At 40.1% G+C, this 22,270-nt stretch overlaps 1 protein-coding gene across 1 annotated transcript in view; it reads left to right on the forward strand.

Moving 5' to 3' along the window:
* slc9a7 (solute carrier family 9 member 7) overlaps positions 1-20,380 on the forward strand; it is a 41,231-nt gene extending 20,851 nt beyond the window's left edge. Inside the window, 6 exon segments of the mRNA XM_034147082.1 lie at positions 3,065-3,128; positions 3,764-3,846; positions 7,921-7,951; positions 7,953-8,027; positions 14,060-14,161; positions 14,163-20,380. Coding sequence (XP_034002973.1) covers positions 3,065-3,128; positions 3,764-3,846; positions 7,921-7,951; positions 7,953-8,027; positions 14,060-14,161; positions 14,163-14,339 — 532 coding nt within the window. The 3' untranslated portion in view covers positions 14,340-20,380.
* Positions 20,381-22,270: the final 1,890 nt, after the last annotated feature.

Below are 22,270 nucleotides of genomic sequence, written 5' to 3' on the forward strand. Positions count from 1 at the left end.
GTGGAGCACCTGAATGCACCATGGGCCTTGTTGTCCTCTGCCTCTCTGGTTTGAGATGTGTTCATGAGAGGATCTGCAGGATTACACTCTGCTTGGAATTAAAATCTGCTGGTGTGGGCTCTAATCCCTCTGTTAGTAACAGACACAGGGGGGGGGGGGGGGTTATCCAGCTATGAAGGCTGAACATATGTGCTGCAGTAATTTAAAGTTAAGTTGATGAAGCTACAGTCAGCAGCAGCAGCTGGTTAGCTTAGCCAGGGCCGTCCCTCCCTACAGGAAGATCACGCAGACTGCGTGGGGCCTCACCTTGCGGAGGGGGCCTCATCTTGCGGAGGGGGCCTCATCTTGCGGAGGGAGCCTCAACTGAGTCGCAAATGCGGCGCAATTAGTGTGGCGCGGCACAGTGTCGCCACTGCGAGGCTCCACTAGCACCCCCGCCCCCCCCGTCGACGGTCGCGAAACAGAGGGCCTCATCATCTAACTTTGCGTGGGGCCTCAAATTAGCACAAAGAAGAAGAAGCTAATGTGTGAGTTCTGGGCTAGCTTTAGATTCATATGCTAATACCGATATCTCCTCTAGCTGGAAAGCTTGTAAGACTTTTACTAAATATTTGTATTACTTAATTGATTTATTATAATTGTATTTATTATGCTTTTTTCATTCATATTTAGTTTGACTTAGGTTATAAAAAATGTGGTTTGGTCCCAAAACCCCCTTTTTTATTATTATTTCTACTTCAAACTACTTTTTATTATCACTACATTTACTTCTGATTATGTGTAAATGTTTAATATTCCAATTAGTTTTATTTTTTATTTGGTTGCTGTATTTTAGAAGAAAAGCCAGTCCGTCTGCATCAATAGTCATCTAATAAATAGTATATATAAAGACATTTTTCATGCACATAATGTACAAAATCCTACACTTTCAGTTTTTATTTGTTAATATATAAAACATTTGCACTATTTCTATCGTAACGACCTTGCAGAACACTTGTATATAGACTTATTGAAATCTTACTGTTGCTCATTTGTGCTTGTTATATATATATATATTATATTATATTATATTCCTGCAACAGTCTGTTACATACTTGCACACATAATGGTATATTCTTTATTAACATTATTTGTGCAGCTTTGTTGTCCTTGTTTTTAGCTCTTTTCTGTTTGAGGACACAAAAACTATTCCTGGGATGTCTTCACAGATTTGAAGTCTAATTTGATTTATGTGACAATTATAAAAACGCAGCTTGTTTTTCATGCGTCACACTTAACCATTTCTATCACATGACAGTTGTTTTAGTTCTTGCATGATGAACAGTGTCTCTGTTTGGTGATTTTACCGCATTTATAAGGATGTGGTTTTCTCTTTAGGGTCACGAGCCAAAAAGTTATTTAATATAACTAATTCCTCCTACGTCTGCTCTACACAAACCGTGTAATGAGCTTTATCTTATCACTGTTGTTCTGTGTAATGTTGTCTCACGGCAATTTTCAGCATTTGTCACCCTTTTTAAAGGTCAACGCCATCGGCCCTTTTACATGTTTTATGTGTGGGCTTTCTAAAAACCTACTGGCGCAATAACAAATCATGCCATTTGTCCACAAGCCACAGAAACATACACGGTTGTTACTGTGTTACAAACGATAAAGAGGTTTCAAACAAACAGAGGTAGATCCTTTGCTTAAGTTGAGTAAAAAATACTCCATTACAAGTAAGAAATCCTGAATTTAAAATGTTATAAGTAGAAGAACAGATGTATTATCAGGTCAATGCACTAAAAAACTTTAAGGTCCCATGACATGGCCATTTCTACTGATCATAATTCCATTGTTGAGGTATACTAGAATAGATTTATATTGTTCAATTTTCCAAACTCACATTGGTTTCTCATACAGCATCTCTGTATAGTATGTGTATTCACTCTCTGTCCTACACGGCTTGTTGGAGCTCCTGCCCCCCCCCCTATGAGCCCACTGTGCTCTGATTGGTCAGCTCGCCCACTCTGTTCTGATGAGTCCACCACCGTTACAGCGGAACATCAGTGATTATGTGTTACAATGGCGTTAGCAACCAGAAAATGACAAACAGATGAGAATGCTGCGTGGGGTCTGGGTGCCGTGTTGGCGGGACGTTGCGCGGCTCGCTGCTGCGAGGAGCGGACAGTGTGAGCTGGGTTCATTTCCTGCTTGCTGCGTGGGGTTTGCGAGACAGCGAGACATCGCGAATGGACGCGGGAAGGGGGGGGGGTGCAGCACCCCCATCTGCGAGGCTCCACTAGCACCCCCCCCCCCTAGAGCGTCACAGTTTTGCCGCTGAGAGAGTGTGTTTGTGTGTGAGGAGCTCCACGGCAATGGGTCCATTTGGGTATGGTCACGTCACTGTACCCAGGAAGAAAAAGAGAAATCTCCAACGAGGCGTTTTGGGGCAGCATAGACAGGTCTTTTCTGTGTTAGAGTTTTACTCGCTACAGGGTGTACTTTAAGGGTTTGTGACTCTGCAGACCGTTTACATGCATAAAAAGCTACATAACACACAAGGGGACGGGTAATAACCGGAAAAGCATGACATGGGACCTTTAAAGGTTAATGTTTTCACGGTACTATTTCATCATAGAATATTACATTATTCTGTCTTTATCACTAACACATACATGTAAGAGCATTTTGATATTGTGGTGTGCCAGTGTGGAGGTAATATTAGCACATGTGTTTTTTATATGTGCAAAGAAAATGTAGTGAAGGTAAAAGTGTTATATTTGCTAGGGCTGCACTATTAATCAAAAATGATATCTTAGTAAGGGCTAGTGCAATATTGAAATTGCAGTGATTGTGGAGCTGCAGACAAGAAATGGTTACAGACTTAATAGAAAAAACAGTTTGTTACAGATCCTCTCAAAACATCTACATTTTGCAATTGCCTTTAAAGTAAAAGTACTTAATTACTTTGCAGCAAAGTGGCTGAAAGATACTGCTGATTGGCGTCAAACACTCTGAGTTACTTCAGTCATTTTTATTGCATTCTTCATGAGGTGTAAATATTGACTTTCTCTTGTTTCAGGGTGGGTGTGGACCCGGATCAGGACCAGCAGCCGTGCACAGACAGCTTCCAGGTCCTGCAGGGGGTGAGGAACTATTTTATTATTCATTATAAAGAAATATACATACATATTTTCCTTTCACCTTTTAATGCCAATTAAACCCCCTTGATGTAGTTTGAGAAATGGCAGAAAGGGAGGGGAAATATTTAGATTTTAGGGCGCACACTTCCTTTAAGTTACTGCTGAAACTCTTTTACTTCTGCAATTTAAAGTTAGAGTCAGCAAGTCTGAAGTAACCCTTTAGTGTGTCGGATACAAATCACATATTTTCTGAGAGCTATTGATGTAATATAGTTTTAAGATGAGAAACGGAACCAAGTAAAGGAACTACATTTACAGTATTGGAATGACTGTCGTGATCATTTCAGTCTGTTAATTCATACATATCCACGTATCTACAGTATATAGTATTGTTCCATTTTATTCTATTTTATATTTATCTATTCCTGCAACTTACTTATTACCTGTTTTATTGCACTATTTTAGGTCTGTTTCATTCCATGTTTTTAAGTATATTTAAGGTTGCACTGGAGATTTTTGATTTGTTTTGCCAAAACTGTGCTGTAGCTTTTGTGCATACAACAAAAAAAGCCTTTTAATATTTTTTGTTGAATCAAATCTTCAATATGCATGATGTATTTCCCACTGTGTGTCTGCAGGACGGGCCTCAGGCTGAAGGACAGAGTAAAACCAAACAGGAGAGCGCCTGGCTCTTCAGACTGTGGTACACCTTCGATCACAAGTATCCTTTCTGTACCGACTGTCTTTTAAAGGGGCCCTATTCTGGTGATGTTCAGGTGTATATCAGTATGTAGTGTCTCTACTTTAAAGAGTCCTCTCCTGCTGATGTTCAGGTGTATATCAGTATGTAGTGTCTCTACTTTAAAGAGTCCTCTCCTGCTGATGTTCAGGTGTATATCAGTATGTAGTGTCTCTACTTTAAAGAGTCCTCTCCCGCTGATGTTCAGGTGCATATCAGTATGTAGTGTCTCTACTTTAAAGAGTCCTCTCCTGCTGATGTTCAGGTGTATATCAGTATGTAGTGTCTCTACTTTAAAGAGTCCTCTCCTGCTGATGTTCAGGTGTATATCAGTATGTAGTGTCTCTACTTTAAAGAGTCCTCTCCTGCTGATGTTCAGGTGTATATCAGTATGTAGTGTCTCTACTTTAAAGAGTCCTCTCCTGCTGATGTTCAGGTGTATATCAGTATGTAGTGTCTCTACTTTAAAGAGTCCTCTCCTGATGATGTTCAGGTGTATATCAGTATGTAGTGTCTCTACTTTAAAGAGTCCTCTCCTGCTGATGTTCAGGTGTATATCAGTATGTAGTGTCTCTACTTTAAAGAGTCCTCTCCTGCTGATGTTCAGGTGTATATCAGTATGTAGTGTCTCTCCTTTAAAGAGTCCTCTCCTGCTGATGTTCAGGTGTATATCAGTATGTAGTGTCTCTACTTTAAAGAGTCCTCTCCTGCTGATGTTCAGGTGTATATCAGTATGTAGTGTCTCTACTTTAAAGAGTCCTCTCCTGCTGATGTTCAGGTGTATATCAGTATGTAGTGTCTCTACTTTAAAGAGTCCTCTCCTGCTGATGTTCAGGTGTATATCAGTATGTAGTGTCTCTACTTTAAAGAGTCCTCTCCTGCTGATGTTCAGGTGTATATCAGTATGTAGTGTCTCTACTTTAAAGAGTCCTCTCCTGCTGATGTTCAGGTGTATATCAGTATGTAGTGTCTCTACTTTAAAGAGTCCTCTCCTGCTGATGTTCAGGTGTATATCAGTATGTAGTGTCTCTACTTTAAAGAGTCCTCTCCTGCTGATGTTCAGGTGTATATCAGTATGTAGTGTCTCTACTTTAAAGAGTCCTCTCCTGATGATGTTCAGGTGTATATCAGTATGTAGTGTCTCTACTTTAAAGAGTCCTCTCCTGCTGATGTTCAGGTGTATATCAGTATGTTGTGTCTCTACTTTAAAGAGTCCTCTCCTGCTGATGTTCAGGTGTATATCAGTATGTAGTGTCTCTCCTTTAAAGAGTCCTCTCCTGCTGATGTTCAGGTGTATATCAGTATGTAGTGTCTCTACTTTAAAGAGTCCTCTCCTGCTGATGTTCAGGTGTATATCAGTATGTAGTGTCTCTACTTTAAAGAGTCCTCTCCTGCTGATGTTCAGGTGTATATCAGTATGTAGTGTCTCTACTTTAAAGAGTCCTCTCCTGCTGATGTTCAGGTGTATATCAGTATGTAGTGTCTCTACTTTAAAGAGTCCTCTCCTGCTGATGTTCAGGTGTATATCAGTATGTAGTGTCTCTACTTTAAAGAGTCCTCTCCTGCTGATGTTCAGGTGTATATCAGTATGTAGTGTCTCTACTTTAAAGAGTGCTCTCCTGCTGATGTTCAGGTGTATATCAGTATGTAGTGTCTCTACTTTAAAGAGTCCTCTCCTGCTGATGTTCAGGTGTATATCAGTATGTAGTGTCTCTACTTTAAAGAGTCCTCTCCTGCTGATGTTCAGGTGTATATCAGTATGTAGTGTCTCTACTTTAAAGAGTCCTCTCCTGCTGATGTTCAGGTGTATATCAGTATGTAGTGTCTCTACTTTAAAGAGTCCTCTCTTGCTGATGTTCAGGTGTATATCAGTATGTAGTGTCTCTACTTTAAAGAGTCCTCTCCTGCTGATGTTCAGGTGTATATCAGTATGTAGTGTCTCTACTTTAAAGAGTCCTCTCCTGCTGATGTTCAGGTGTTTATCAGTATGTAGTGTCTCTTCTTTAAAGAGTCCTCTCCTGCTGATGTTCAGGTGTATATCAGTATGTAGTGTCTCTACTTTAAAGAGTCCTCTCCTGCTGATGTTCAGGTGTATATCAGTATGTAGTGTCTCTACTTTAAAGAGTCCTCTCTTGCTGATGTTCAGGTGTATATCAGTATGTAGTGTCTCTACTGTGACATGTCTCCATGCCTTAATGTTCAAAAAGCTCTTTTTTTTTTACTCTTTTCACCCTGAAACCAGAGTCCAGTCTGCTCTGATTGGTTAGCTGGCCGGCTCTGTTGTGATTGGTCAACCGCTTAGAGATGTCCCGCCCCTTAGCCTATCACGTACAATGTCTCGGAGCTATAGCCAATAGGAGCGTGAGTGTTCCATAGTGATGTCCCTATGTTCTGGAGGTAAACAAAGGAGTCCAATGGAGGCGTTTCATGTTTTTGGGTAGTCAGGGAAACGTAAATCTCAGTGCCCCGTGATAGACGGTAATCAAAGAGCATAGGCATGGAGAAGTTGCTTTCATATACAACATCCCCATATAGTATAGAAAAAGACATAAAGGCTGCAGCCGCAGGTCCCTATGTGGCCTCGGAAGAAAACAAGACTTGTTTCTAAACTTCCATTTAAGTTAACAGGAAAAAGCCAAAGCATCTGTCTTGAGAATTTACAAACAAAGACAAGCACTAAATAGATAGCCTCTGTTTTTACTACATCTGTTAAATATTGTGAGTTGTACTTTACCTCCTGAGAGTGAATCCACCCTGCTCGCTCCAGCTGCATCTGCTCGTCAGCGAGAAAGTCTCGGGTGTAAAGCACAGAAACAGGAAAACAGGAAATGTGCTAAACTCATTAACTATAGCCTGTTGGAGCAGAGACAACAAACACTTAAAGGAGAGGTGTCATGCTTTTCCGGTTATTACCCGTCCCCTTGTGTGTTATGAAGGTTTTTATGCATGTAAACGGTGTGCAGAGTCAAAACCCTCAAAGTACACCCAATAGCGAGTAAAACTCTAACACAGAAAAGACCTCCCCAAAACGCCTCGTTGGAGATACGTCATTGTCCATTTGATTCTTCCGGGACGGCATGATGTCAAGCCGTACCCGGAACGAAATGGACCAATCCGTGGAGCCGTTACGTTACGTCCGCAGAGCCGTTATGTTAAGCCCCCGCTGATTGGTCCAAATTGACCAATCCACGGACTTCCTCACACACAGGCAGCTCAGCTGATTTCTCCTCCCTGGCTGCAGGCTGATAACAGACAGTTGGGATCGCGGCGAAATTCTCTCTGCAGACCCATTCTCACAGCGTTTATCAACCTTTTTCTTACTCAATATCAAGCCACACTTATTGTTTTTACTTCGGCTGTGAGTTTGTGTGTGCTCAGGATGAGTTTGGCTGTGTTTCGCTATGTATCCTAAACAAGGAAACAACACCTCCACGGAGCTCAGCGCGATTCACAACGTCCCGACCAATCAGAGCACACTGTGCTCACAGGGAGGGTGGGGGCTGGAGCTATTGGAGCTACAACGAGCCGTTAAAGGCAGAGAGTGAAATTCAGTGAATACACGTAGTTTACAGAGATGCTGTATGAGAAACCAATGTGAGTTTGGAGAAATGCACAGTATAAATCTATTTTAGTATACCTCAACAATGGAATTATGATCAGTGGAAATGGCCATGACACCTCTCCTTTAATGGAACAAACTCCTCGAGACTCCCAGAAGTCTCCCAGTTTGTCTTTCAGAATCACCTATTTTCTTACGCCGGATAAAACCAGCAATGTGGTGTTTTTTGCAAACATGTAATGCAGGTACAAATATTCCCAAACTACCAATTTGTATTAGAAATTGCGTGTAAACAATCCTGCTAACCATGCTACGCTAACACAGAGAGCAGCAGCCTCTTGACGGCAACCGGGAAAATCCCCCAAAATCACCAACATCATATCTTTCCAAAACATATTTCCTTCTCATTTCTACCTCTTATTAATTTCTCCCGTATGTTTGTAATTAATCTCACACTGATGCAAAATGTATAGCTGTTTTCCTCAACACCTGCCCAGTTACCTGAAGCCCATCCTGACGCACAGCGGCCCCCCCCCTCACCTCCACGCTGCCCGCATACTGCAGCCCGCTGGCGAGCTGTCTGACCAGCCAGCAGGCGTACGAGGTGAGACACACTTTTGCAGATCATTTACATGCAGACAAACCTATATGACACACTACAGGAAAGGGAACACCTGGAAAAAACATAATTATGCCGCTTTAAAGGTCACCTATTATGCAAAATCCACTTTGTCATGTCTCTTCTACATCAACATGTGTCCCCTCTGTGTAAAGAGATTCTGAAGGTTTCAGGAACAAAGATTCTCTCTCTTTTTGTCCTGATCCATTTATATAAAAACCTGTCTGACAATGAGCTGATCAGATTTTGGCCACTTTATGATGTCATAACGTTTTTTTGGCTTGTGTAACCATTAGCCAATCACCGACTCCCAGCAGCTTCTACTGAAGCCTTCCGAGTAAATCGCCAGAACGCCGACACCTCCTCATCACTCCACCGCTCCCATCTTTTTTTTGTGTTGCCATAAGTTGGTCTCTCTCCGTTGGTGCTAATGCTAATGCTAATAATGCTAATGCCAGCCAATACAATGGCGGCTTCACAAAACTTTTCGGAGTTTTACGGGGCGTGGTTTGCAATCCGTCCAGCCAATCAGAAATGGGAACCTTTTTCTCCCATGAAAGTACCTGCTCTCTAGCAGGGACTAAAAAGGGGGTGAAAAGGTTCTCATGAACTAAGTTAGTACCGGATTTTCTTTGTGTGAACGCAACATTTCAAGAACTATCGGAACTATACTGGGAAAAGTACTCCGGTGTGAAAGCGCCTATTGTGTTCTTTTTAACCAAATATCTCTCAGAGGGGCGTGGGGAGTGGCTCCTTATTTTCATCTAAAGTAACAGACAGAGAATCAGCACTTTTGAAACAGGGCTGAAACAGAGGGGATTATGGGATGCTGCAATGATCTGTTTGGTGTTTGGAGCCAAACACTTCAGAGACATGTTTTGTGTTTATCTGACACCTATAATATATTGATGAAAAACAGTATAATAGGGGACCTTTAAATGATACTATAAAGCATTTGTTATCTTGTTAAAATGTGTTTTTGTTCTGCTAAGGTTTAAGATCTAAGAGCTTTATTTTGGATATATTTCAAATTGGCTTAAACTGAAGCGCTGAATGTGTGCCTCAGGAAGTCTCTCTGTGAATACTGAAAGCTTTTCTCTCAGGAGAATTGTAATACCGTCAAAGTATTCGTCGAGCCTGCCAGTAAACGCACAAAGCACCGAGGCCTTCAGCGAGAAAAAGGAAATGGACAGTGGAGAAACCTTATAAAGGGACACAAAAGGCTCTTTTACAGCGCTTTGAATAACACTCTTATATTTAAACACTGACGGGTGGTCACACTTCTCTTTTTCATTTTATGTTGAAATACTTTCATGTCAAGGCTTTTGCTTTCTCGACTCTCCTCTCACTTTTAGGGTCACTGTCTGGTTTCAAACTGCATTTAAATTAGATTTTTAGAGAGTCTTTTAGCTCTGCATCCATACATGTTTTGCTGCTGTTTGAGTTTAGGATGTTGTTCATTTATCAGCAGCGCTCAGAGCTCTGTGCTGCCAAGTGAGCAGAGACGGGATTAAATTAAGCTCTGATTCCTCTACCGTTATGGATATTATAAGAAGGGGGAGGGAATATAAAAAACAACAACCAAAAACAGGATGTTGGTTCACATTGACCTCAGATTGACCTCAGATTGTGTAACATTTAAAATGCTTTTTGAAGGAATTTATTGCTACATTTCAACATCAAGGCAATTCAAAGTGCTTTACAACCACACATTGAAATCATTAAGATATGTTCAAGAAACAGATTTGAAAGTTACATTTAAATACAAAAAAAATACAGGTATAAAATATAAAAAGAAAAGTAACAGTGTGTGCAATTCAAATACATTCTTATTAATTATTATATTTATTTTAAGGATTATTATCACCATTTATTTAATAATATACATTTATAATTTAATTTAAGTATTTATATATATATATATATATATATTAATTTTCATTATTTATTCACTTTTTTTTTCACTTACAGAAAAATACTTGTGCATGTTTCTTTGTTTTGTTCAAACTGTATTTAAAGATGTATGAATTAGTTTGTTCACATGTAGTTCCTTCAAAATGCTGAGTCTATAAATACAAATAAATAGATGGAAGGCCCCTAAAGTCAAAAGAACAAAAACACTGGGCATTATTCCATATTTTTCTTATTGTCAACAAATCCCATTTCAGTCAGATAACTCACGTGTTTCTTAATATGTTTATTAGAAGCAGCATATAGTTTGAGTTTGGCGTCTAGGCTCGGGCCTCATCACTCCACAGATTTACAAAGAACATTGAGTGATGATTAGATAACTATCCCCCGAGCCTACAGGTGGAAGCTGGGGTGGAAGCTGGGGTGGTGGTGGGGCAGGCAAGCAGCAGCAACATGAAACACAGCAGCAGGAACATGAACGTAGCAATAGCAAGTGAACACAGCAGTGGCAGCAGCAGCATAAGCGAGGCAGAGGCAGGAAGACCTGGCAGCTTAAATAGAGCGGCATGTTTAAGAGAATGTGTTTGGTTGGTTGTAAGAGGGACGAGGTGCGTCACGTGTTAATGTATCATTGGTGCTCGAGTTGACTGCCTGAACTAGCTCGCAGGCTTCGCCCCATATATGGGAAAAATACATGCCCCTTGGTTCCTTCTGAATCTTTATAAACAGATTACAAATATAAAGTTACTTTTTTAAAACAGGCGTAACTATTTCCTTTAACAGCTGGGGAGTTTAGTGTTCAGCAAACTCAAACAGAAATGCTCTTGTCAGGGACTACTTTCAACGGCGGATTAATACCCATTTGGTGCTCTAGTGAGGACGGCTTAATTCTATGACAAAAAGAGAAAATGTCTTAATATTTTAACTTCATTATTTATGTTTATTTTGACTTATCCTCATGTGTCACTATTTTAATTAGAAAGGACCTCTTTTGAGGAGGATTATGTAATTTATCCCAGTGCCTCTCTTTTTTATATGTCTGATCTGAGTAATCCCTGCTGACCCGACAGTAACTCGTCCTGTTTTGCCCCGGGACACGAGCAGAGTATTGATCGTCAGCCGGTCAATTAGGGGCAGGAGAACCTCATGCTGCAACTGCAGAGCTATTCATTACTTACCCAGCATGCAATGTGTGCTTTTAGACAAAAGGCAATACAACTTCCTGGAGAGAAATGTCTCATGTCATCGCTGACATAGTTTCATTTAGATCATGCATGTTGTTACAAAGTGAGGTGCAGGTGAAAGAACGATCAGAATACCTTTATTAGTCCCACAGAGGGGACATTTGCATTGTTACAGCAGGAAAGAGCCACAGACAGCTTAATGTTACATATGTTTAAAAAAAAGTACTAAGTTATGATATGATACAAATATAATAAAATACAAATAAATACAAATAAAACTAAAGAAAAAATACTTTTCAAAATACAAATCATTTTATTCTTAGCCTTCCACATTATTCCACAGAAACAAAAACTGCATGCCTGGTGCTGTGTTCACCAGCAAGGAACAAACACCAATGCCCCCTTCCCCTCTCTTCCCAACCACATTTATAGGAGACTGCCCGCCTTCCCAATCCAACCTGGCCAATCAGGTCATGGATCTGAAAGGGGGGTGAAGGGTTAAATACAAAATTAAACACTGTGGTCTACATTTAATAAAATCCTAAAGGCTTAAGTAAATTCATAATTGCATCAACATAAATATTGTACCTTCAAAAACAACAAGGTCTGCTTAAAACGGATAGTTTTTAACCTAATTGACACTCATAAAATCACACATTTCCTGACCAATCACGTCCAAGACTCCGCCTACTCATACGGCACATATAAGGAGTACTTTGGTACAGCAGTGAGCAGTGGCACAAAATGGCTTCCAGGTCTGAACAAAGGAAATGGTGATTACTTTGTGATTGTGTGTTTTACAGACTGACAAATTAATTTAGATGCACTTTATTAGTTTTTCTATGTAAACTGTTTTTATAACTTTAACTGAAATAAAGACAACTCTGAAGAAACATGTACTACCTTTCTTAACAAACAAATAGTTAAGCCAAAATGTTAGTGAGGGAGTGTGTGCGCTTCCTCACACATGTTCTGACTTAACAAGTTAATGTCATTCAGTATTGATTAATTGCATCCCCTCAGTGTAGGGTGCATTCACACCAGCCTTTTATAGTCCGGTTGAATCGAACCCTGGTGCGTTTAGCCGCTTGGTGCGGTTCATTTGGGTTGGTGTGAACACAGTCCGAGACCTCTGAAGTGAACTAAACAACCGGACTCTGGTCCGATAAAATAGGTGGTCTCGGACCGCTTGCTAGTGAACTCTGGAGCGGTTCATCGCTGGTGTGAACGCAGTCCGCACCAAAACATAGGAAGCGTAGTATTTACGCGTCACAAGAACGCGGGTGTCTTCATTTCTTTAGTGAAAGAGTGAAGCAGAATGATGTGTTGAACAGTGTCGTGTAAAGTAAAAACAACTATCAAACTAAAAACTATACATAAAAGTCAGAGCCACCTGCCGTCGGTGAAACCCCCTCCTTACTGCAGAACGTCTCTCATTATATGTGTTATAATGTTTTGTATCGCACGTTGTCTGATTATATAATCATATGCGCCGTTGCTGTTGATATGCTCTCCAGATTAACAACAGCATGAAAATAACCTACCGATGCTCCATGGCGGAGGCTCCGGTAGAAATTGCCGGGATTTGCGTTTTTACCCCCTTAAAGGTGGGGTAGGTAAGTTTGAGAAACCAGCTCGAGATATACTTTTTGTTATATTCCATGGAATGCTCTTAACATCCCGATAGCAATGAATATCTTAAGTGCTTTGACAAAGAATCCATAAAAAAATGTCATCTGTGGAAGCCGTAGTACTGTAAAAAGCACGACCAATCATGTTAGCCGGCCCGGCTAAAATAACTGGATGGCCTACCTGCCTGTCAGCCTTCCATCGGGGCACAAACTTATCTCGTGCCCTCATTGGTCATGTGCGCGTTCGTGTGTGTTGGAGGAGGGGCTCTATAAGGAAGTGGCAGATTTTCTCCAGTTGTGTATTTTCAAATTCCAGCGATCTCGAGCCGGTTTCTCAAACGTACCTACCCTACCTTTAATGTCTGACCAATTGTTGAACAGCATTTCCGAACACATGACTTGTGTTTAAAGTTTATAGTCCGTTTGAATTTTGCCCGTGTGAACGCAAACCTAACCTTCTGAAAAATGAAACAATGTAACAAACTGTGGTCTGGTGCGCACCAGAGAAGCGGACTATTAGGTGTGAATGCACATTCTATAATGTTTTTAATGTTGTATGTGTTGCTGCTTCTAACATCTTGGGACCACTTTTATCCTTATATTATTTTGTAAATGCACCCAAAGTCACAAAATCTAGGTATTCTTTCAAAAATTCTATGATATTTTCTTTTTTTTCATATCCCTCAGCCTTTCATCCATAAATAAAATCAATCACTCAATGTTTCCACTGTCAGGATATAGTCTAGTTGACTTTAGGGTGAGTCACTTCACTTCTGTTAATCAAGAGTGTCCCTTATGTCCCTTAGGTTAGCTGTTGTGATTCGCTTAGAGATGTCCAATCACGTACAATGTGTTGGCCAATAGAAGCGTGAGTGTTCCGTAGTGACGTCAGTATGGAAGAAGTAAACAAAGGAGTCCAATGTAGGCGTTTTAGGCGGGGGGGGGGGGGGGGGGGGGGTGAGTGTGTGGGAGAGAAACTCCCTCTGGAGGACACACAGGGATGCACAAACGAAAGAACACACAATAGGGAAGGGACAACTCCAATGTGTTCAGGACCCTTTAACGTACATTTGATCTGGGACTACATTCTGTATTTAATTTGAGGGTTGAATAGTGCAGTAAATGGTGCTTCAGCCTAACATTATACATTGTGGGGCCCTGTATCTCAGATTTGGTGTGTGTGTGACGCTCTTAAATCACACTCATGTCCCCATTTTGTCTCTTGGTGTGTATGTGTGTGAGACCTCCATCCTCTCCACCCCCTCCTCATGTCTCCTCTGTGTGTTTTCAGAACCAGCTGAGGGACGACCCTGACTTCATGCGTGGCGACGGCGGCGACCTTTCCTTCACGTTTGGAGACACCACGATCACGGCCAACGGGGCGTCTGGCAGCGGGGGGGCGGGTGGAGGAGGAGGGGGGGGAAACAGCCGGAGCGTCGGGCTGGAGCATGAACGGCAGGAGGAGCGGCAGCACCTCGGAGGAGGCGCTGGAGCGCGAGCTGGACTCCCGTGAACAGGAGCTGCTGAGCCGGGGAACTCGACTTGTTTTCCCCATCGAGGATCACATCTGACCGCCATGTTTGTAGTCCTTCAGAGATGAGAGGTATTATAGGAGGATAAGACGGGAGAGTGCCCCGGGAGCAGAGCTCGAGAAGATTTTCATGCTCCAGGAGACGTGCATCCTCTCCATCCACCTTCACTGATTGTTTCCTTGCATTATCAGAAGGACAACAAATATCACCATGCCAGATTCAGGCTGTTTTTGAACATGTGACACTGTGCGTGCAGCCGAAAAAGAAGAAGACTCATCCTGAGATCCGACCAAAATGCTTCTTCGCCATCACGCCCCATCTACGCCCTGAAACCCAAACTTTGATAGTTTATAATTCCTCTTTGTACCATTCATCCGAAGCTGCTGACAGTGTTTGGTCTGTTTGTGAGGATGCCCTTTTTGCTTCACAAACACGCTCTTGTGTGGAAGGGATTGTGGGGACCGTGAATGTGTTCGGCCGACACCGCTCATCATGGGTGAAGCAGCGCGGGTGGAGAATGTAAATAGCTACAATGCAGAGCTTTGTTCCCGCTTCTTGTCAGTGCATTTCGTCCCATGACTGTTACAAAAAGCGTCTGTTGTCCAAGTGTCTGAGCTGGATCTTTGTCTGTGTCCCGGTCTGGTTTTCATTACAACAACATGGACGAGCTTTGATGCTCATTGTCTCTGCCAAGGCACAGTTTGTCCATTCGTCTGCAGAACAACGACTGGCCCGATTTTCATGAAACTTTAAGGTTGCAACACGAGACCGAGAAGAACACATTTAAATTAAGATTGAATCTGTATAATGGGGTTGAACGCAATGGAAGATCAAGCATTAATGCTGCTTTCATGTAGAACGGTGGTAATCATAACACATGAGTTATTCACATAAAAGTTTAAAAAGCAACACTGAAAGTCAGGGAGCATTTTGGTACGCATTTTATATCTTACCCGATTCCTCTGCTCCCAACTGTTATGAATAAATACTGGAAACACTAAAATAGGCCTTCAATACATCTTCTTTTTGGAATCAATGTTCTTTCCCCATTTCGATTTTAAACTCATGCACTCTGCCTTGGTGGGGGTCTGCATCTTCTAGCTTCCTATTACCATGTTGCACTGATGATGGATTTCCGTAGGCTGAGCGTGAAGTTAGCATCACAAGGGCTCCCTCCACAAAAACCGAAAAGGATTTGGATTATTGCAGAAAATAATCTCGGTTTCAAAATCCCATTTATGATACTTACACATTTTGCTCAGCAGGATAATCTCCCCATATTAACACCACTTGATGAGCATTCAAGTAAAAAGCTAACGTTAGGCTATAAAGATAAAACAGCGTGGTCACATGACTTCACGCCACCACCGCTAAGCTAAAGGCGGCTAATGTAAGGTGTGATGACGTTCAAATCTCTTCAGCTTGTGTTAACCACAGACCTTATTTCAGGTTAACAACCAAAATAACATAAAAAATAACCCTTGACTTCGAGACAAGGGAACCGAAAATGCTAGAATGAAAATAAATGTCTGATTTATTTCTGCACCACTCAATGAAGGCAAATTCAACATTATAAAAGTAAAGAGCGCAGACCTCTAAATACATCTATCTCAAATTAGCTTGCTTCACCTTTACACTAAGTTTCATGAAGAGTGGGTTAGTCGTTTTTACGTAATCCTGAACACAGTTAAACAAAAAGTAAGCTTCTTGGCGTAGTTGTTTTTTTTCATGCATCAATTTGTGTTCGACTTTAACTAACGTTTTCATTATCAATTAATCTGTTGATGATTTTTCAAATGTTATGGATTTGTTGTTTAGTTCATGAATGAGAGAAAATAGTAAAACATCTCCATCACCATTTATAAGAACTTGTTCAAATCGCTTGTTTTGTTCAAAAGTCTTTCATCAAATTCTCCATCAATAATAATAAGAGTTATCCAACAACTTCAAATGTAACTGTTCTAACTTTCTGAAACCTATAATCCCAAATAAAGAAGAGCAGCCACTTTTAACAAATACTGACCATGGTGCCAAGTGCTCGAAAATGACCTTATAATCAGCGTTATTTACGTTATTTCCCCCCATATAGAAATACACGGTAATAAAGACACTTCCGTAAGCTCTGATTACATTAAACCTGATTCCCCATTTATCTGATAATGCACATAATAAGTAGAAACACAGGTTTTCCTGTTAAGCGCATCTTGATTCTTGTTTGAATTAAGTTACAATATTTCTCCCGCAGCAAATCTGAGCAGTTTTTAATGAGACGTTAGAGAGCAACCTGTGCAGGAGTCTCTGTATTCATTTGAAATGTTCTCACAACTGATCAATATGGTTTGCATCCTCACTCCATGTGAATTATTAATTATTTATACTGCATATTTGACCTGATTACACAGGGTTTCTGCAGGTTTCTAAATGTTTTGGGGTCAAACGGGCACAAGGAAAATTAGTATGAATGAAAATATGTCCTAGACTAATTTACGTACATATATATATATTAAAATCTGTCAATAAAACTATATTAATTGATTGATTGTAAGACCAAAAAGCTCAGACTTCTCTTATACTGTAGGTTAGTCATGGGTTAAAACAGTTGAAGCAATGTTTAATTGCAGTTACACAAAACAGTAAAGCATTCAAGATAATCTGACCTACTAAAACCTACTTTTCAATAGAATTCATTATTCTATTAAGGACCTGCAGACGCCCTGTTTCGTTTCCTCAATTTTTGTTGGGAATTCCAGCTGCGCAGCATGATTTTGAGGTCAGATTTTTATATTTGTGACTCTTATCCTATAATGTAAACAGTAGCATAGCAACTGACTAAACCTCCAAGGGTTTGGGAGGTTTTTATTTCGTTTTTATTTGTCCGGACTCATGTTGTGTTCCCTTGTTTTACCGCGTCAAGAGTCTAGACCCGTTTTAAATGCACCACAGAGCACGTGTCGCCTTTTTGTTTTTTTTACATTCTTTAACACAGTGGCTGCTGCATTAATGTATGAGTGACCCCCGAGGGCAGGTGTGAAAGACGTGATTGTCAAAGTGCAGCGACCGAGGACCTCCGAAGTGGAAATGAATCTAGTTATGTAAGCTGTTGCCAAGCTGCGTGCACTGAGGGTCATTGAAATTCTTGATGGAGTGAGACGCTAACGTTTTCTTTCACAGTCTCATGATAGGGGAGCTCCTTTTAGTCTCAACAAACTGCCTGGGCTGCGGTCGAATAGACCCAAAACATTACGTACTGTGTTTCCTCAACTCTTATTCTTGCAATACATTATTAAAAAAAAGGAACAGTGACAAACTCAATAAAGCTCAAGATTCATGTCCAAAACAGAATTACATCGTCTTAAAGAAAGGATGTTTCCAAAGTGCACCGTCAAACAGAAGCGTTCAATCTTTTAAAGCCTTATTGCTCTAAACCAGGGGTGTCCAAACTACGGCCCGACGGCCAAATGCGGCCCGTGGGCCATTTTGAATCGGCCCTCAGCAAATTCAAAAAGTACAATAAAATATGGCCCACAAATGAAACTTCTGCTCGTCTCATATTGTACTTTTTAAATATATATGTTAAAATATATTACACGTTATTCATGTGTAAACGCAGCCCAATTTTCAAATAAATTCCATCAATTAAAGTTGAAAACATTTTCTAACAAATCTAAGTTGATAAGAAAAAAGCCCAATAACTCATTTACATAACAAGCTTGAAATCTACCCTTCATATTTCCCCTTATTATAAGCAATTGGAGGCTTCTGTTTTAAGGGATGAGCTGCCAACAACATAAATGAAACCCTATGGAGAGCTGTTTTTTTCTTAAAGCATTTTTAAGTATCAAGAATCATTTACCTACATTTGATTGATTCTGCTGACTTAGAACTGAACTTGTGAGGCAATATACCTCTAGGGAGTGGCCCAGCCCTTCGTATATGTTTCTGTATGTGGGTCTCAGTTAAAATAGTTTGGACACCCCTGCTCTAAACTCACATGTGGAGCCAAAGCCCTAATTATATATAATAAAGGTTGCTTAAAAGCGGAACAAGCTTGACGTGTATACAACTTCCCGGAACTTTTGGTGATCCTCCGGTTCCATGGGAGACTAAATAACTTTTGGTTTAGCACTGCACATAACTTTATTGAGGATAAATATATAACAATGTCATGCGGCTCTCCAAATGTTATCCGCATGACTGGTACAAATTCCCAAATAATTATCCACAGATGTACAGTTGTCTCTTTCCTTGGTGTAATAGTCTAAAAACGTTTTTGGATCCCATGTCATCATGTGATGGTCCCTTTTAGTTTTAATTACACGGTTTGAACACTATTTCAAATTGGCTTCAAAGCCTGGTGCTTCTCCTGCGGGTTCATTTAAAAATATTCCGGCTGCAGAATATCGTGGGCCAGCATTATCCCCTTTATTTTGGATAAAATGTGGTGCATAGGCTATATTCGAATATGAATGTCCTTAAGACCGGACGAGGCAGGCTTGTAAACAAATACAAGTAAACGTAGGATGTTTTTCTGGATAAATAGCTCTATACATTCAAAATGTCTTTAGATAATTTGTTTTTCTATCCATGGTCTATGATCTAGGTCAGTGGTCCTCAGAGTTACTGCCCGATTTATAGTTGGATATTATGGATGGTGGATGGATGGATGTTTTTTTTAATGTTTTTCTTCAAATACTAAAATCTATCTGAAAATACATATTACATGAATCAAAGATACTATAAACAACTATAACATAGTCTTTCTGTAAAAAACATGAATCCACCAACATTGATAATTGTCTATTACCCAGGAGTCCTTTTGCAATCACGCTAGCTAGCTAAACTGTGCTGAATCACTGCGCTTCACCTATTCATACATGCTAACGAGTTAGCTACAGCAACGTTTTACTATTTCCATAGTACAGTATGTTTTATATGCACCATAAGGTCTGTTTATATATTGCACTTGAAGCTGCCCCATGGTTATTGTTGTCCCATTTTAATAAGCAACACACACATGTGGAAAAGCTAAGTTTCTTTCATTGAAAACCCTGATCAATATGGAGTGATGTTAAGATATCAAATATAATCCAACATATTAACAAGTACAAAACAGCCGTGTATAAATAACACTCAAATCATCCAACATTGATGATAGTCAGCTAGCTAAACTGTGCTAAAAAAACAGTGAGACACCTAGCCATACATGCTAACTAGTTAGCAACAGCTACATTTTACAATTTTTGAAGTACAGTATGTATTGTACGCACCATAAGGTCTGTTTATAAATGTTTGGCAATTTAAGCCGCTCTATAGGTTATTCATTTTAATATAACTTAAGTTTATTAAGCAATTGTATACTGTATGTAAAAGAGGCTCTGTGCTCCCTTTTCTCTTTCAGTGGAAACCGTGATTTATGTGGATTAAGATATTTTAATCTTTTATCCAAACTTTTGTTGAAAAACAATTCTGCTTCAGGGTTCATGGATCATTTTGGTAATGTGTCTATGGTGTTTCCTATGCTAAGGTCGATAGCATTGAGCAGCTTTCATTAGCATTTAGAGAACTCAACGAGCCAGAAGACACTTGAAAAAGACTATTCCACGGCAGCCTTGGATTCATGCATGTTTCTCTTGAGCATTATTGAATTGTTACACAGTTCCTACATACAATTTATTCACAGCAGATCATGTTTCCTACAAAAAAATGTAATTTCTGACCAAGTACGTTAGAGGATTTCCTTATAATTCTGGCTGCATCTACTAACAACATGCAGAAAAAGACCCTCACAGATGAATGAACCCTGTTGGCTGCAGATAAATAAAGACGCCGAGTTTTTGGCACTTTACCTCGAGCAGAGGACACCGGCGGGACGTATTTAACCTTCATGTGTCTCCATCTCCAGACTGTTGTGCTGTCAGTTGTCTTGCTGCTATATTTACATGCACTCTGTACCTGATAAATATGAGATGTAGCTCAACTGTTAATGTGTGCACCTGTTGTCCTTGCAGCAACTGGCTCCACCTACCATGGTCTGCATGTCGACATGTCAATAAAAATTGTCAAATTATGAGCCACCCGTTTGGGATAATATTTGTTTTGCATTCTTTACGGTTGAGGGGAGAGGATAGGGTTAAAATGTACCCAAATGTATCACCGTGAAACTTTCCCACTCCATTACTGACATTAAGACAATTCTTTCTGAAATAAATAGTATGTATACATTTGCAAATGAAGCTTTTTCTAATGCTAATTTTGTGAATGTAGGAGAAATCTACAAACATAAATAGACATACTTAGTCAAATAAACTCCTAAATGGGTGTTTTGAATGTTTTCTGTCCACTTGCATGTATTTTCTTGCCCCAGAATGCAGTATTTAGTCAGATTGCAGTTACACTCATTTACATTCAAACCTTTTTTTTTTTTTTACTTTAAACTATAAGGTGTTAATACTTGAATTGAATCCCCGCAGGCCTGTATTGTATTTATATCACAGCCGGTGTGCAGACTATACATTCACATTTCGAAATAGTTACCCATGCATACCAATCAACAGTGAAAGAGCCATGTAACCCGAGGCCCTTCTATAACTCAGCCAATACATCAAAAGATAATATGAAACATGTCTGCATTCAAAACGACTAGCCGTATGTTATATATTTAGTAGTATTGTATAGTTTCAGTGAAAGGAAGGTAACGTTTCCTCTTGTCTCCTGTACTGGCATTGTTTTCCCTTTGAGCATGCTTCAGCTGTCAGAAGATTTCATAAATTGACTTTTAATATCCAGATTTTAGCCACGACTTTACCATACACACTTTGGTGCTTTTAATCGAAAGAAGGGTTTTAATCTGAGGAGCTAACTGAGCAAACGCTAGCCTATAGCTTGTAGCGGTTCTCATACCATAGCATATTTGTTTTGCAGAGTAGAAGACCTTTAAGGGGTAATTTGTCTTCTGATAAAAAACCTCAATGACTTCTGGATCTGTAATTATAGGAGAAATTAGCTGCAAAAACGTCAGCAGCGGCCGAACAGCGTCAAGGGAGACACTCTGATTTTAAACATCAAACTGATGTATTTACTACTTTTACCGCTTTAAAACCTCCTTAACCATGAAGTAGTAAAAATAAGTAATAATCTAACGTTTGGCTATAAAGAAACGACACCACTGCTAAGCTAAATGCAGCTTATGTTCGGAAAGATCTAATTTAGACACTTTTTGGCAACCGCCGCTCTTAGGACACAGAAGCTTCAGCGTAAAGCTAACCCACAGACCTAATTTCAGGTTGTAACCGAAAAAAACATTGCTTACAGAAAGCACTTAAATGCTGACTCATTTCAGGGTTTTTGGACTCATTCCTGCCCCACACATTACATTAAAGGTGGGGTAGGTAATTTTGGAGAAACCAGCTCGAGTGCGTAGAATTTGAAAATACACAACCGGAAAAAATCTGCCACTTCCTTACAGAGCCCCTCCTCCAACACATACGAACGCGCACATGACCAATGAGGGCACGAGATAAGTTTGTGCACAGATGGAAGGCTGACAGGCAGGTAGGCCATTCAGTTATTTTAGCCGGGCCGGCTAAAATGATTGGTCGTGCTTTTTACAGTACTACGGCTTCCACAGATGAAATTTTGTTATGGATTTTTTGTCAAAGCACTTAAGATATTCATTACTATCGGGATGTTAAGAGCATTCCATGGAATATAACAAAAAGTGTATCTCGAGCCGGTTTCTCAAACTTACCTACCCCACCTTTAAATAACAGAATATTAGTGTGTTTAAGGTTTCCTCCCAATGAATAGCAATAACACACATTTTTCTCTTTTCTAGTTTTTACAAACTCTTTATTGAGGTCAGTTTAAATAATCTAAACATTATTTCTTGCAGGTTTTCCCCCCAGAACCATTACAGAACCAACTTCTGAAGTTGAACACGTGGATGCTGGAAAACGTCCTTTAGCTTGTAG

This window comes from Trematomus bernacchii, unplaced genomic scaffold (assembly GCF_902827165.1).
Source record: "Trematomus bernacchii unplaced genomic scaffold, fTreBer1.1, whole genome shotgun sequence".
Classification (NCBI taxonomy): Eukaryota; Metazoa; Chordata; class Actinopteri; order Perciformes; family Nototheniidae; genus Trematomus; species Trematomus bernacchii.